Source organism: Miniopterus natalensis, chromosome 16, assembly GCF_054644295.1.
Source record: "Miniopterus natalensis isolate mMinNat1 chromosome 16, mMinNat1.hap1, whole genome shotgun sequence".
Classification (NCBI taxonomy): Eukaryota; Metazoa; Chordata; class Mammalia; order Chiroptera; family Miniopteridae; genus Miniopterus; species Miniopterus natalensis.
In genome coordinates, this window is record NC_142096.1 from 7,593,570 (window position 1) to 7,611,195 (window position 17,626).

At 37.2% G+C, this 17,626-nt stretch overlaps 1 protein-coding gene across 2 annotated transcripts; it reads left to right on the plus strand.

The window, feature by feature from the left end:
- Nucleotides 1-212: 212 nt before the first annotated feature.
- Nucleotides 213-17,362, plus strand: FZD6 (frizzled class receptor 6). Of its 2 annotated transcripts, XM_016224284.2 has the most exons (6): nt 213-608; nt 7,342-7,538; nt 9,477-10,494; nt 13,112-13,260; nt 14,412-14,840; nt 15,940-17,362. In XM_016224284.2, the coding sequence occupies exons 1-6, from the start codon at nt 432-434 to the stop codon at nt 16,106-16,108; spliced, it is 2,139 nt and encodes a 712-aa protein (XP_016079770.2). In that variant the 5' UTR covers nt 213-431; the 3' UTR covers nt 16,109-17,362. The 2 variants fall into 2 exon arrangements, with proteins under 2 accessions (XP_016079770.2, XP_016079771.1); XM_016224285.2 differs by lacking the exon at nt 213-608 and having other exon boundaries at nt 7,449-7,538; nt 9,527-10,494.
- Nucleotides 17,363-17,626: the final 264 nt, after the last annotated feature.

The following is a 17,626-nucleotide window of genomic DNA, read 5'->3' on the forward strand; positions in this document are numbered from 1 at the left end:
TCACGCCCGTCAGCTTTTCCCCGGCGCCCGCCCCTCGCTCACCCAGCGCCCCCTTGCCCCCGGGCTCCTGCGGCACAGACCCCCCCTCCCCCCGCCGTCGGTGCGGGGGAGAGGAGATGCCCTCGGGGGTCGGGGGGCGGGGGGGGCGGCCGGCCGGCCGGGATTTTCCGCCGTCCTCCGGGGCTGGCTGCCTGCGGGGGAAAATCTTAGCTCCGCGCTCGCGCGGCCGCGGTTATGTTTATGTTCCTGATGCGCCCTCTTGGTTGTTTTTACAGGGACTGACCCGGGGCCCATTTTCAGGAAAAGAGCTGCTTTCAAAATGGTAAAATTAACGAAACGAGAAGTCTGAACGTTTTCTCTTTGGACGGAAAGCGGAGAATGAAAAGAGCGATTGAGCCAAACCATGTGGTAGAAGCAGGCATGTGAGGAAGATGGGGATGCTGGCGCTTCTGTGGACGTGTGTTTTTCTGCCCCTCGCGACAGGGCACAGCCTTTTCACGTGTGAACCGGTCACCGTTCCCAGGTGCATGAACATGGCCTACAACATGACCTATTTCCCCAACCTCATGGGCCACTACGATCAGAGCACGGCCGCTGTGAAGATGGAGGCAAGTAGCTTTCTGCCTTTATAGAAACGTTTGTGCGCTGTTCTGGAATGAACTATACGTGTGTTTTTTTGTTTTTTGTTTTTTTTTTAAGACGGTAAGGGATTCTTTCAGTTGCATACAAGTCACATTTGGAATACATCCTTTTGAGAATTAAATTCCCCTACAAATTTATGTTTTGTGTGTGTTTGGGGCCCTGTTTTGTGGATTTGCTTAATTTGGGGTTCGTTTTATAGAAAGTGTGGTTCAGAATGATTTAGAAATATCTTACACCTGGCAAATACTTCGCTTTTCTGAATCAATTTATGGTAGTTCCTCTAATGTGAATTCTGAAATTTTCAATGAATTCTAAATTCATTGAACGCACAAACCTATATTGTCTGGACTCCATATATTTTCATAAGTAGTTGTAATGTTCACTCGGCACAGTTTTCTGGAGCAGATCAGGTTTTGGAAGATTTGGGGGCTTGTAGGTAGTGTTTTGCTAAAAAGTGACCTTTTTTAAGGCACTTAAATATTCTTTGTAAGATGCTTTTTTAAAGAAAACTCATGTCGGGGAGGAGCAAAGTGATCCTAAAGATTGCCTGAGGTGCCTCAGTTGCCTGCCGTTGGTTTAGAGAGATGCAGATTGCTAGGGAGGTGTGGGAAGAGAGTTACCTATAGAGATAGTGACCAGCCCTGCTCTACAGGTCTGTTGGGTTGATACGTCTCAGGAAGGAAAGAAGACAAATGTCCGTGCAGTGTTTCTCCAGGAAAACTGTCCAGGGATGGTAAAGGCTTCTTTTCCCCTACAATTGTTGCTAAGAGACAAAACCCCTATAATTTTAATATAGACACTACTTTAAAAACTGACTAAACTTGATTTTGCAGCTTCAAAAGTCTTCCATTGTTGTTGAGTTGAATAGTTGTTGGACTACCTCATGGTAGACTCATGTCTAAAATAGGAAGGCTTTTAAATACTAAGTCAATGTACTTGAAATGGGCAGTACAAGTTACATTATTGTAATCTTTCAGTGGTCTTTCAAACCAGTGCAGGATATGATTTTTAACACTGAGCAAATAATGCAGTGAGACTTTCATTGATTAATAAGAACTATTTTGAGACCCACTACTTCAGAGCAGGGAATGTAAACTTTTTCCATAAAGACTCAAATTATAAATATTTTGGCCTTGCAAACCGTGTAGTCTCTGTCACAGCTATTCAGCTCTGTAATCGCAGTAGAAAGCAGCCTTAGACAATATGTAAACAAATGAGTGTAGATGTGTTCCAATAAAACTTTATTTACAAAAACAGGCAGTGGTTTAAAGTACTTGAAAATGTTCTTAAGGATTTTACATATATAGCATGTGTAAATAAACATTATTGTGCATTCTTACTAACATGTTACCTGAGTTATGTGTTATTTACACAGAAATTTTTTAAGTCAAATTTATCACTAACCAAAAGGATCTGAACTGGGCTATCCTGGGTTTTTTAGTTTTATTTCAGAGATTGCTTGAAATCAGGGACTTCGGGTTTTTTTCCTTATTTTATTAACTGAAGCTAAATTCATTTGTATTACAAGGAGTTAATTTACAATTCTGAATAATAACTTGGCTTCTTAGAAAGGATGTTGTACAGTCTAATTCTCCCAGGTGGAAAAACAAATGGCTGCTGGTTTCCCATTGTTTCCCTCTTTGTTTCATATCTGGAGCATTGTTTCTCAAATTGTTAGGCTGAAGTCCCTTGAGAGACTGATCTAGGGAAAATGGAAACGGGAACATTTATTTTTCCTTTTGAATTGCCTTCGTTGAGGTCTAGGCAAAGGCAGAGTTATGTATTATGTTTGGAACAGCATGTGGTCATTCTGCTTTTGAAAAGTCTAAAGGGAAGTGAGCTAAAGAAAAAAAAAAGCCCTTTTCTTTCCACCTGTTAATGTGCACTACTAAAAGGTCTCTATTCAATTAAAAATAAAGGAATGGAGAAAACCTGTATAAACAAACTGAAGAAAAAACCTGTTTCTAGTGGGCAGTGGCTTTGAAACATTTTCATTTTCTGCTTGTAGAAGAGTCTGGTGAACCCGGTCTTTTCCTCCTTTTCTACTCTAGATCCCCATACACGGGCAAGAAAAGGTTTAGTGTGACCAACCTCTTTATTTTTCAGGGAAGGCTTTCTGAAAATAGCTGTAAGTATTCTGAAAGTGAGCTATTGAGTCATTTACAATGAAATAGGTATTGAGAAGTGTTCCAAGTCAGTTGTGTGTGTGTAGTGGCTACTGTTGTGTTTTAAATGTAGCAACCACAAGCTGCTTTCCTCTGTGATGTTGGCGTCGCAGTAGTAGGGAAAGTATATTCACTACTTCTGAATCCACAGAATCAGGACTGGTCTGTATTTCTTCTGGGAGGCTCTGCTGATAGGCACCAGGTTCCTGCAGAGCCATCCCCTGATATTCTGGGTGTAGGATATTATTAGTTACACCCTCAGGGGATTCTGGTCACAAAGGGACGTGGTTCTTTGAGACTATGGGGCGACTGTTATGTTGTGACTCTGTATTTTCTTGAGGATGTGGCATGTAGATAAAGAAGCCGTATTACTTTAGTTTGTACATTTTTCATGTATTCATTAATGTTTACTGAGTGTCTACCTGAATGTGGAGCTTCCCCTGAATTACAGTTTTGCAAGTTACAAGCTTTAAATGAAAAAAATGACACTTGAGTGGACAGATTTTTCTGTAGTGCCAATCAGTTACTGTGCATATTTGTTTAATTTCCAAAGAAAAGCTCTTTTGGATAAATAATTAAAAATTAGTAGTACTCTCTGCTAAGAAATATTTTAAAAAGAGGAACTTTTCCATTATGGAAATAATGCAGATTTCTGCTTTTTATTCTTCTCTTGTATTCCAGGTTCCGCTTTGCATTTGTTATAGAAGCTGACTTGCCTGTGGTTGGTCACATTCATGGAAATAAGTGGCAGTGTTTTTGCCACTTTATTATACAGTAGCTCATTAATATTCTCAAAGGATTTCCGCAGGCCCCTTGTAACCACTTGGACGGTATTTGTTCTGTGAGGCGTATACCTTTAGGGACCCCTTTAGATCATTAATGACTCTGTTGTCTAGCTAAGGTCCATCAGTTTTTTCCCCCCCAAGCACTTTCTATTTTCATTACCATCACTAGGAGCTATCTTTCTTTTTGGTGCCATTTTAAAGAAATACAGCTTTTAATACTTCCTGAGAGTTCTTGTGTATGCCGCCATGAGTAGAAAGCATAAATCCTGAAGTGAGACTTGGCTGCTTGCAGTCACTTGGCCTTGTTCACTGGTAAGGTGGCTTGCTTCCATGGACCAGTGGGTTCTCATTCATGCTTCAGAAAAGTGGCACGTTTACATATCTCATGCCTTTAGCACCAAAGGAAGCAAGGCACAGCCGAGACACTGATGCAGGACCACTCTGCTTAGGTTTAGCTTTATATTTTTTTAAAACATCAAAATATCTTTCCTCTTTTGATCCCTCTCTATTAGAATTCTAACCCAGACTTTCTCTTCAGGATCTTACATTGCCTCAAGCCCCAGGCCCCTGTTGTGTTTCCTTCTGTCATCATGTCATTACAGCATAGGGGAACTAGTGGGTGTGTTTTCAGGAAAAGGTGGGAGTATGGCGGAAGTAGGCATTCTGAGAGTGTGAGTGATGTGCTCACACTTCTTTCCCATGTCTTCTGCTCGGGCCACTTGAAGATAGAATGCTGTTTGAGTACACCTGATGTCATGAGTAGGTGAGTTAGATAACACCCCGCTAAGGAGAGGTAGTTGGGTTGTCTATTCTAGGTGTCTCATAGTTGGGTCCAGGCTGTACTAGGAAGTATTAGCAAAACCAAGGTAGAAAGCCCCTTTTATTTATGCAGGGTTAATCTCCTCATTGGCACATGTTTATGGCCTCATCAGCTTTATGTCCTAAATGCAGTGGAACCTCAGTTCTCGAACTTAATTCATTCCGGAAGCCTGTTCAAGAAGCGATTTGTTCAAAAACTGAATCTTTTTTCCCATTTGAAATGATATAAATTGAATTAATCTGTCCAGGCCCCTGATAATTCCGTGTTTTAACCTTTCTCAGTTGCCTGTGATCCTTGCTTTGTGAGCACTGTCACACCCTTGGCAACGTCAGCACTCTTGATTGCCTCTTTGTGTTTTAAAATTATGCTGATCATCGATTTCCCCACGCCATACTCAGTAGTGAGATCTGACACATGAACACCTCTGTCACACTTTACAATTATTTCTTTTTTAAGCTCTTTTGTTCTCACAACTTTCCTTTTCACTTTGCTGCTATCACTAACCTTCTTAGGACCCATGGTGACTTACTGTACGTATTTTAATAATAAGCAGCAACAAAAGCAAAAAAACATGAAAATATTCACAGCACAATTTCCTGAGATGTTAACAACGCAAGGTTTAGCAGAAAACTGACTCATACTCCAGCATTCTCGCCTTTGTTGCCTGAGAGACACAGGGCTGATCATACAGGTATCAGCATGAAAGGGTTGTCAGGACAGCCCAGACATTTTTTCCTGTGAACAGCTTGGTTGAGAACTGAATTGTTCAAGATGGGAGATGTTCAAGAACCAAGATTTGACTGTATAATGGGCCAGTATAATGTCCCTTCAAACAGTGATACGGTTAGAGCCTCTGGCAGTGAAATTGAGGCACAGAGCTGAAGAGCTGATATTCCTCTAAGGCAGTGCTTCTCAAACTTCGATGTGCATCAGAATCATGGGAAAGGTTTGTTAAAACAGGCCACTGACCCCACCCCCAGAATTATACAATCAGCTGTTTTTCTACCATATACCATGGGCTGTCAGATTTCCAGTTAGTCTAGAAAACCAGTTCCAGAATTCCTCTTACCAAGATCCCTAATAACCCATTCTTTAGATAATCGCTGTACCAGTTGGTTGTCTTGCTTGCAAACAATAAAAACCGACTCTGACTAACTTAAGCAGAAAATGGACAGATATTGGATAGCTTGCCAAATCAATGGGAAGGCCGAAGAACCAGGTTCAGATTATAGGGAGGAGCCAAGGGAATCAGGACCCAACTAAGATCATGTCACAGGATCAGTCTGTCCCCAATGTCAATGCCATTGTCCCTAGACACTTATTTTGACACTGGGCATTATTAAGCCCACTGCAGTTGCCTCAAATAATCTGACTGTATCTGTTCTTTTGTACAATCCTCTCCCAAAATATCACAATACCTGGAGCATCTACATGGCCAAGCTGTTTCTGTTGTCAGATTGCATTTCTATAGCATCCTTCCCTGAGCTTCTGTAGCATCCCACCTACTTTGGAATTCCAAAAATAGGACTGCTGGGCAGACAGAAATGATAGGTGTTGACTCTAGAGCTCAGTACAAGACAGAGTTACCCACCAAGGAGAAGACTTCATTGTAGTACCTACAGTTTTGAAATTTATATCCAGCCCTGCTACTCAGTGCTTTGCTATCCCCTTCATAAACTTTTTGAGCCATAAAGTGTCCTTAGAGATCATCTGGTTCATCACTCTCATTTCACTAATGGATGCTCTGGACTCAAAGACAGAAAATTATCTGCCAAAAGTGGCACCGGAAGTTAGTGCAGAGCTATAACCAGAATTATAATGCTGGCATTATTTCCAGTCAAGGATTATATAAAATGCTCCACTTTTTTGGTTCTCATTGTCTATTTATCATAGTTTGGCTCTGTCTACTTTTCAGAATGGAGGTGTCAGTGGCTGTTTTAATTGCCCTCTTCTTTGTCCCTGCTGGTACTAATAGGTAACTACCATAGATTTCTTCCAGGGACTTGCCATTTCCTGTGTTTTAATTCGCTGAGCATTAAACCTATAATCAACAGGACTGTTTTAGTTATTGTTGAATGGTAGAATCTCAAAAGCACTGATGTTTTAAGTTGTTGTAAAAAGAATTGGTATATGAAAAAGCACAGGGCCTCGCTTATGGTAAGTGTTGAATACATCAGAGCTCTGATTTATTATGCTACAGTATTGTTAAAAGTAGCATTAGATCAGGGCACTTAAATTCTCAGACAAGATTTGGGGATGTCAGTGAGAAATTGGATTACCTTTTTCTCATTGTAATTTGAGGGTTTTCTGTGTACCTAGGATGCACACTCAGCTGTCAGACTCTAGAGTTCCTTCCTGCTTAAAACTCTCCAATATTTCATGCCTTTATTTTAAAATCCAAGAAACTTAGCATGTCCTTTGTGCCCTCCATTACCAGGTCCAGCATACTTCTCCAGCCCCTCTCTAGTCTGACCTTGATTATGCCTCTGACCTTCCATTCCAGGCACTGAACTTCTTGCCCTGAATGCACCATGCTCTTGGTCTTTTTCATGCTGTTTCCTCTGTCCCCCAAATTGCTTACTCTCCAGAATACTCAGTACAGTGCTTGGGTATTTCAGCATATACTTATAAATTGGACGTTTGTATAATTTATTTTACCTAGCAATCAACTCATGCTTTTGATTTGCTTTGATTTAAGCATGTCTTCTAAAAAATGTATTGAGTAAAATAATATTGCATTGTGTCTGCAGGATCCAACATCTAACAGACTAAACAAAATGATCTCAAAATTTGATTGTATTGAGAGTGATGTTTAAAGATTCTTTTGGAGTATAAGTGAAAATGTATATACTTTAAGCCGTAAATGAATTAATTTCTCCATTTGTTATTAAAAAGTTTTCTAACCTTATCTTGCTGTTTTTCTTAATAGCTCTTTCATCCTCTTGCAAATCTGGAATGTTCACCAAATGTTGAAACTTTCCTTTGCAAAGCTTTTGTACCAACCTGCACAGAGCAAATTCATGTGGTTCCACCTTGTCGTAGAATTTGTGAGAAAGTATATTCTGATTGCAAAAAATTAATTGACACTTTTGGGATCCAATGGCCTGAGGAACTTAAATGTGACAGGTAAATTGTTTTCAACGGAAAACCACTAATGATAATGGCATTTTTATATTGGTGTTAGCGTTCCAGAATGTTAGAGGACAGGTTTTCATTGTTTGATTCAACAAATGTGTATTACACCTTAATATATGCCAGGCGTGGGGTGATGAGTGTAGTGGGCACAGTGGTGAGCAAAACCAGACTTGGTTCTGATTCTCAGGCAATTTACAGTGGGGGGAAGGAATGGAGAGGAATCAAGTATAATTATGCAAAGAAATGCAAATTTACAGCTGTGCTTAGGTATAAGAAAGCAGAGTTGCATAGTTCCATGAGAACATGCATGGTGCCTTTGACCTTACCTGGGGGAAATGAACCTTATCATCAATTCACTGACCTTGTTGCACGTTGGTGTTGATTAATTATTTTTGTTTCCTTTTCTCTGGACAATGGTAGCTTGTAATTTGAAATATACTGATACAATGAGAACTCATAACCAATCTGGGAAGGAAGCTGGCTACCTTTTTGTTTGTCTGTAGACTGAAGGAACTTTATGGAACTCATACATTTCTGGTAGATTAATAATTATTTTCAAGAACAATTGAGTAATACAGTTGCCCTTGAACAATCCAGGGGTGAGGGATACCGACCTCCATGCAGTTGAAAATCTGTGCAAAACTTTTGACTCCCCAAAAACTTAACTACTAATAGCCTACTGTTGACCGGGAGCCTTACTAATAACATAAACAGTCATTTAACAGCTGTTCTATATGTTGTATGTGTTATATACTGTATTCTTATAATAAAGCAAGCTAGAGAAAAGATGTTATTAAAATCGTAAGGAAGAGAAAACACACTTAAAGGACTTATTGAAAAAACACCCCTGCGTATAAGTGGACCCATGCAGTTCAAACCCGTATTGTTCAAGGGTCAACTGTATACAGTCAAGTTGAAGATGCTCATACCCTACAACCTAGGAAACCTTTCACAGAGACTTTTACACCAAGGAATCATACATATTGATTGTAGCATTATTCCTAGTTTTTTAAATGAAAAAAAAAATTCTGTTGTAAAAATTAGTAAATGGTGATATATTTACACGCTAGAATGCTACTATACAGTTGACGAAATGAGTGCAGTTGGTCCACGTCTTTCAATGTGGATAAACCTAAAAATTACAGTGTTAAGTAAAAAAGGAAGTTATAGTATGATATATACAGCATGATGTCATCTATATAAAGTTCAAAACCTATGAAACAACTGCAACATTATAGTTAGAAAATAGCGTAGTAATAATACTAAAAGATACATGAGAAGAACTGAACTTGTGATAATGAATATTTCTGAGGAGAGAAAGGAAAATAGAAAAGGGTTCCGACTTTATCTATAATGTTATGTTGCTTTATTTTAAAAGATATAAAGCAAAACTGACATAATACTAAGTTTTGGAAAAGTTGGTAGATTCTGAGTGTTTGTTTTATGGGCATACACTTTATTATTTTCTGTTCTTACCTAAGCATATTTAAAATGCTTCCTCGTTAAAACCTCCACTCATTTTTTTTAAATCCTCACTTGAGAATATTTTTCCCATTGCTTTTCAGAGAGGGAGGGAGGGAGGGAAACATTGATGTGAGAGAGTACCAAGCAAGATAATTTTTTCTTAAATATTTAGTCTTGAGAGCAGACATTATTCTTAAATGGATTGATTTCCAAGTAAGGGAATTTTTATGTTCGTTTGCCTTGTATTTAGTATATGTTAGTGTGTTAAGGCCTCATGAACAACCACAAACTTTCAGTTAATATCAAAACTTTCTACCCCACTCTAACCTGTAATCTCTATAGGTTTGTGTGCTTCCCATCAGTTATGAATGCATAAGGAAATATTTTGTAGTTGGAAAGCATAGCATTAAAATATTGACTCAAAAAATGTTGACTTTATATATTTAATTTTTATAATCTTTACAGATTACAGTATTGTGATGAGACTTTTCCTGTAACTCTTGATCCACAAACAGAGTTTCTTGGTCCTCAGAAGAAAACAGAACAAGTCCAAAGAGACATTGGAATTTGGTGTCCAAGGCATCTTAAGACTTCTGGGGGACAAGGGTATAAGTTCCTGGGAATTGACCAGTGTGCACCTCCATGCCCCAACATGTACTTTAAAAGCGATGAGCTAGAGTTTGCAAAAAGCTTTATAGGAATAGTTTCAATATTTTGTCTCTGTGCAACTCTGTTCACATTTCTTACTTTTTTAATCGATGTTAAAAGATTCAGATACCCAGAGAGACCAATTATATATTACTCTGTCTGTTACAGCATTGTATCTCTGATGTATTTTATTGGATTCTTGCTAGGCAATAGCACAGCCTGCAATAAAGCAGATGAGAAGCTAGGTGTTGGTGATACAGTTGTTCTAGGCTCCCAAAATAAGGCCTGCACCGTTTTGTTTATGTTTTTGTATTTTTTCACAATGGCTGGCACTGTGTGGTGGGTGATTCTTACCATTACTTGGTTCTTAGCTGCAGGAAGAAAGTGGAGCTGTGAAGCCATTGAACAGAAAGCGGTGTGGTTTCATGCTGTTGCGTGGGGAATACCAGGTTTTCTGACTGTTATGCTTCTTGCCATGAACAAAGTTGAGGGAGACAACATTAGTGGGGTTTGCTTTGTCGGCCTTTATGACCTGGATGCTTCTCGCTACTTTGTACTCTTGCCACTGTGCCTTTGTGTGTTTGTCGGGCTATCTCTTCTTTTAGCTGGCATCATTTCCTTAAATCACGTTCGACAAGTGATACAGCACGATGGCCGTAACCAAGAGAAACTAAAGAAATTTATGATTCGAATTGGAGTCTTCAGTGGCCTGTATCTTGTGCCATTAGTGACACTTCTTGGGTGTTACGTCTATGAGCAAGTGAACAGGATTACCTGGGAGATAACTTGGGTCTCTGACCATTGTCGTCAGTACCATATCCCCTGTCCTTATCAGGTAAAAGCTATCATTTGTATTGTTTCATGATTTAATTTTAACATAGAAAATGTTTCCTGAAATATCCGTGAATTAATTATGAACATAAATTAAGACTTCAGATGAGAAATCCAGTAGACATAGGATTAATTCCCTGTGCATCAGTTGAAACTGGGATAAGTGTCTTAAGGTTTTTAGTTTGTTGCAATAGTAAAAGTGCCTCCTTTAACTATTCTTTTAAAAATTACATGGGGTTGCAGAGGCAGATTAATAATAATGAAGAAAAGACTTAGAAGGACAGGTCTTGTCATAGGGAGAAAAAGAGAAGTTAACTTTTGAATTGAGAGTTGTTTTAAATTCTTCAGTTAATAGGGGAAAACTTTATTTGGGTATATTTAATTTGATCATATTATCTTATAATTTTTTGCAGACTATTTGCTTATAAAAACGGAACTTGATTTTTGCCTAAACCCTCCTGTCATTTCTTAACCGAAAAAAGTACAATAGAAACAAAATGCATTTCATATGTTCCTGATGTTTATGATTAGCATAAAGGAGGTATTTTTGAGATCAAAGAAGTAAATTTCTGAAGATAGAAAAACTTTTAAGCATTTTAGTTGAGGTTTTTTTTAATGGAAAATTTTTTGTTTTTAATAGATTTTATACATTTTTCTTGGATATTTTTATATGGTATTATGTAAGTTATATTGATTATGAGTACTATCATCATAGTGTATCAAATCAGGCACTATGTGGGCTGAATTATTTTACATAATTTATATTCTAGGAAGTTACTACATTTTGACAGAGTGGAACTTATTTAAATACTGATGGGTGGGAATAAAAGTTTTACTTGCCTTACATACTGTCCAAAGTCTGTTATCAATAGGTTCTTTTTACTATGTATTTAATAGGGGAGCTATGTCTTAAAGTTATCCTGATATAGTGAACGTTTCCTATATGCCTCAGTATTTACAGCAAACTAAAGGAAAATACAACTATTAAATACTGCCAAAAATTGTAAGATCTATGATTTTTAAAAGTTATGTTTCATGTAAAGAAAGAAACTGTAGAGTATTAGAAGATAAAATGAGAAAATTCTAAACTTAAAGTAGAGGACTTTATAAGTATGATATAAAATTCAGGAAATAGAAAAGATTGCTAAATGTGACTATTAAAAATTTTTTTTGCATGGTAAAAAACTCCGCCATAATCAAAGTCAGAAAACCAACTGGGAAAATTGATTCACACATCACACCATAGTTGAAAGGCTAATTTCCTTAATTTATAAAAACTTCCTGTAGATTTATAAGAAAAACGTAACAATCTGGTATAAAAATGAAAGTTAGAGGGTTCACAGAAAAGGAACCCTCTAATAGGTACAAAATGTTATAAGAGAAATGCAAATTAAAATTATAATAAGCCCTGGCTGGTGTCGCTCAGCAGTTAGAGTGTCGACCTGAGCCCTGAAGGGTCGCAGGTTTGATTCCCGGTCAAGGCCATGCACCTGGGTTGCAGGTTCGATCCCCTTCCTTGTCGGGGTGCATGTTGGAGGCAACCAATTGATGTTTCTCTCCCTCTCTCCCTCCCTCCCTCCCTCTCTGAAAATCAATGGGAAAAAATATCCTCCAGTGAGGATTAACAACAGCAACAAAAAATTATAATAAAATCATATGCCTACTTATGACATGGCAAACATCTGAAGGTCTTATAGCCACTGTGTTGGTGAAACTAGCACAATACACATTCTCAGACTTTTTTATTTAATTAGTTCAACCTTCTGTGGAAAGCATTTGACAGTATCTATCATTTAAAATGCACATACTCTCTCATCCTGCCCTTATGGGAATTTAATGAAGAATCTGCTCGCAAATGTGAGTGATTGCATACATACAGAGATAGTCACTGAAACAGTATTTGCAATGGCAGTAGGTTGAAAATAACCTAAATATCCATTAATAAGGGTACTTGAATAAATTATGGTTCACACAATGGAACAGCCTTTAAAATAAAGAGCTCTATTTCTACCAATAAAGAATGGTCTCCAAGAAATATTAGTAAGTGAAAAAAGCAAGATATACTATGAAATGCATAGTTTTTTGACACCTGTGTAACATATAAAAATAATATTTGAAAGTTTATACTTAAAAAAGTATGAATTTTTATGAAATTTTCACTTGAATGATATTTATTTTGCTCTAACAAATCAGATTTTTATAACATAAACACCAACAATGTGTAAAGATTCTAAAATAGTATATTGTTATAAGGAGTTAAATGTGTGTGTGTTTGTGGTAGATTAAAATGAAGGAAAAAGATAAATATTTAGAGGCAAATATTTGGGGGGAAAAAGTTCAGGAAATCAAGCCAAGATTAGGAAGGACATCCTTCCTAAATATATTTAAGTATTTTCCCCTTTCTAGCTATATATTTTGACACATATATAAGGTTATTTGTTCAGAAGTTAAGAATGTATTACACTTAAAGCACTATTCATTATATAATATGTCGTATCAAATATTTTATAAAAAACAGACTGAAGATTTATATTTTTTGTTAGTTTTACTTCGACTATATAGACTTCTCTCCACTTAGACTGTATCACTGACATTTTTATTGTTTGACATTTTTTTTACAGGCAAAAGCAGAAACTCGACCAGAATTGGCCTTATTTATGATAAAATATCTGATGACGTTAATTGTTGGCATCTCTGCTGTCTTCTGGGTTGGAAGCAAAAAGACATGCACAGAATGGGCTGTGTTTTTTAAACGTAATCGCAAGAGAGAGTAAGAACCTATCAAATTATCTGACACTGTCTTAAAAAGAAATAGTTCAAATACCAAAGAACTATTGGAGTCATTGTTCTGGAGCTTTATTATACCAGGTGTTTCGAGTTTGGAAACCTCATGGAGAGAGATGCTTTGCTCTGGCACTCATTATAATAGTCTTTGACATACACTAGTCTCTTGAAATGTGAATGAAAGATTTATAAATACGTATTTTCTTTCCCTGGCCTATAATATATCCAGTATTCTTACTGCTTTCATTGGATTCATTATTTTGGGTGTAGCACTTTTAAGAACTTTTTCCTTTTTTGTCAATGTTAAAAGATTAAATGGGATCAAGTATATGTAAGGAAATCTATAAAGTATGCTTTAGATGTGATGTGTTACGATCACTGTTTACCTTTAAGTTTTATTACACACAGTGTTGACTTAAAATTTCCCTTACTTATCTTGCCTAATATGGTAAAAATTCAAACTTAAGAAATATTCTAGAACAATATAGTAGATTTACATTTATGAGTGAATAGTTCACTTTAGTTATTTACATACATTGTGTACTCTGTACTATCAAGTGTACAAGAGAGTTTTTTAAACCGATCCCTGTTGGTTTGATTAATGAACTTTTTTGTGCTAAAAATTTCAGAACTGTAGACTTTTTCACAAATTAGTTTTTGCAATCTGAAGAATTGTATTTAACTGGACTTTAAATTTTTGCACTCTTCTTATATGTCTGTTCCATATTTATATACCCACACTGACTTCAGTATAACTTGCTAACTTTAATGTTAAAAAGAAAACAATTGAATTTAAGCAAAGACCACTAATCATGTTCTGTGTCCTCTCTCCTCTGGTTTACTTTGATATTTGATATGCTTACATATGATTTGATTTTGCCCATTTAATTTTTTATCAGTCCACTATTTATGCTGATAAAAGCAACTGACAGTGTATACAGAAAAGATTTCACTTCTTAGCAGTCTACTTGTATCTCATAGTATTTATGATCCCAGATTTTGTAAATAATATAAATCTTTTATAATTTTTAACTTTATTGAATAAGGACTTTTAGCACAGCTATGTGATATGCTTTTTGGCTTCTGCTATAACACTTAACATTTATACATAAATCCTGTCCTTGGATTTTCTTACAGTCCCATCAGTGAAAGTCGACGAGTACTACAGGAGTCATGTGAGTTTTTCTTAAAGCACAATTCTAAAGTTAAACACAAAAAGAAGCACTACAAGCCGAGTTCACATAAGCTGAAGGTCATTTCCAAATCCATGGGAACCAGCACAGGAACCTCGGCAAACCACAGCACTTCTGCAGTGGCCATCACGAACCACGATTACTTAGGACAAGAAACTTTGACAGAAATCCCAACCTCTCCAGAAACGACCGTGAGGGAAGTGAGAGGAGACGGAGTGAGCACCCCCAAATCAAGAGAACAGGACTGCGGGGAGCCTGCCTCCCCAGCAGTATCCAGCTCCAAACTGTGCGGGGAGCAGGCCCACAGGCAAGGACGGGCGGGCGGCGCCACCGATAGGAGCAGCGTATCTGAAAGTGCGCGGAGTGAGGGGAGGTGAGCGCTCGTTTGGTCTTAAATCATGACTGTTCTGCAGACTGCAGTGTACATTGTTCATTGAAGCGTAGCATGTTTGGAAAGAAAGCATTCTATGAGGCGACGGGTTTATGCACCTGATCCAAGGAAGTTTGGCGTTAAGAAGTTGAAGTTCAGCCTAAAAATACGCTCTTGCAGTGTAATTCTTAGCTTGGCGAAGAGCCTTCATATGTAGTTCAAGCAGCACAGTGATGTTCGTTTCTGTGGTCATTGTTAAGAGCTGCATGTATATTTAGGTAAATGTTTAAGATTTATCAGAAATGTAGGCTAAGTTTTATTAAGGCCGATGGTTCTATATTTTAGTTGTAATTCCAGTTTGGTCCTGGGAGGAGGCGAGGGTAACTTCCAGCTTCTTCGCCGCCATCTTCAGGCTAAGTTTTAATTATACTGCATTACGATAGTGTCTAAAAGGTACCTGTCAGTTCAGACAAAGATGATTATAAGATGTTTTTATTTTCGAGCATGAAAGGATATTGATGTTATCTCGAATGAGTTTTTCCATGTAGCCATAGGTGATCAGGCACAGGTACACATGAAATTAGCCAGAGTGCTGACAACTACCTGAAGGTCTCAGGGTTGTCCCACCTCCCGTTCCAGACTAGGCCAAATGCACCTCTGTGCTCCTGCAGCAGTTGGATTGTAGTTAGTTAGATACTTGCCTTATCCTCTGCTACATTTGAAAACTCCTTAAAGGCAGAGCTGAGGTCCTGTCTTTGTATTCTCAACCTCCACGCTTCCATGTGTCTGATCCATGGTGGGAAATCAGTAAAACTTGCTAACCTGAGGGCAGGAATCCCGTCTAATTGTATTCCCTGCGAGACACCACGCTTAGCCTGTGCATGGGTGGTGCTTGACAGTTTCCAAAGTTAGAAAACTTATTTGAAAATAAAGTATTTGTATTTTGAGGCGTTAGAGTAGACATAAGGAGTTTTAGTTAATTATCCTATGACAAAAGTGGACACTGGTTGGAAGTAAAACTCATGAAAGTGCATAGCAGTTATGAGGACATCTGGCATCACATTTGTGCTTGTATGTATGTCAACTTTTGTTCTTCACCTAGGGTGACTCCAAAAAGTGATGCTACTGAAACTGGCCTGGTGCAGAGCAAGAACTTGGAGGTTCCCAGCCCTTTAGAGCCAAGCAGCCCGAAAGACTCCACATCACTGCTCGTTCACCTGGCTGCGGGAGTTAGGAAAGAGCAGGGCTCTGGCAGCCACTCAGATACTTGAAAACCAGGTTATCCCTTAAAGAAGCGGATTTGTGTTACACTGGAGACCAGTACACTGTCTTATAAGAACCACTGTTAGAGTCTTCTTTTCTACTTAAATTTCCATGGCCTGCTGTTACACTGGAAACAAGATGCTGAGAATAATACGATTCATTTCACACAGAGGTTAATGACAATATACCTGAAAAACAGAAACGTGCAGGTTAATATTTTTTAAATTGTGTGGGAGAAGGGAGTTAGAGGAATCTTCCTTTTTTTATTTATGAAGATTCTACTCTTATTAAAATATTTTAAGGTGTACAATGCTATTTCACTTTTATGATATAAAATCAAGATTTTTCTTTGCTGAAGTATTTAAAACTTATCCTTGTATCTTTTTTTATATGTTTGAAAATAAGTTTATATGTACTTGAACTTTTTTTAGAAATCCTGGAAAATCTACTCAAATATTTTATTATATTAGTCTGATATTTTCACACTACTTTGGTAGCTTTTACACTGAATTTCTAAGAAAATTGAAAAATTGTGTTCTTTTGTAGTATAAAAAACAGTTGGCACACCAGAAGGCATTATAATGGGAATTCAACTAAAAAATCTACTTCAGTGTGTGAATTTTATAAGTCTCATTATTTTAGGAATTTCACAGCTCTATTACACAACTGAAATAAGGTGCTTTTGGAAAGAGTTAATGTTGGTTGTGTTATATTGCTTGCTGATCCTTCTGTATTTTAAAAATGTTCTAAAGAATTAGTAGGTGAAATGTTACTCTTTTATAAATTAGGCCAAGTGCAGTTGATTTTTTTTTTAATGTTTCATGACCACCCAAGATTGTATTATGACCATTTACAGTTGCTTATACTTTTGTTTTAACTTTTGTCTTTTAACAGAATACTACAGATGCTTTGTGTTTGTGCAGTTATCTTTCTCAGATATTACGTAGAATTCATTTCTGCAGCTAATTAGGACTTCGCTGAGCATTAAAAAGTGTGTTAGCAATATTAGTGCCAATCAAGTGGAAAAGCTATAGTCCTGATAAATAAAATGTCTTTCATATAACATACTTTAAAATACTAAAAGAATTTTCTTAATATTGTTTCTAATTAAGTATTATTCCTTGAACAAGTTTTCTGATGCTTTTGGTTTTTTTTCTATTCAGCCTCCTGTTAAAGCACACAAAAATATCATGTACTGTATGGAAAATGTAAATATTAGCTTTTCCACATTTGGTAACTTTGTATACAAAAACTTTGTTTTATGTGATCTTTTCAGTAATAAAATTTTCTTCATATAAGAGTGTTCCGTGTTATATATTATGGTCCTGGCCCAGGAAGTGGTATAATTTTTCAGATCAGTGGCTCAATGACTAATAAGCCAGAAGCTTTTCATTTTATTTTTAAATAATTATTTTTCAGTTACAGTTCACATACAATATTATATTAGTTTCAGGTGTACAACCTAGTGATCAGACATTTATATATCTTATGATGTGATTTCCCAGATAAATCTAGTACCCATCCGA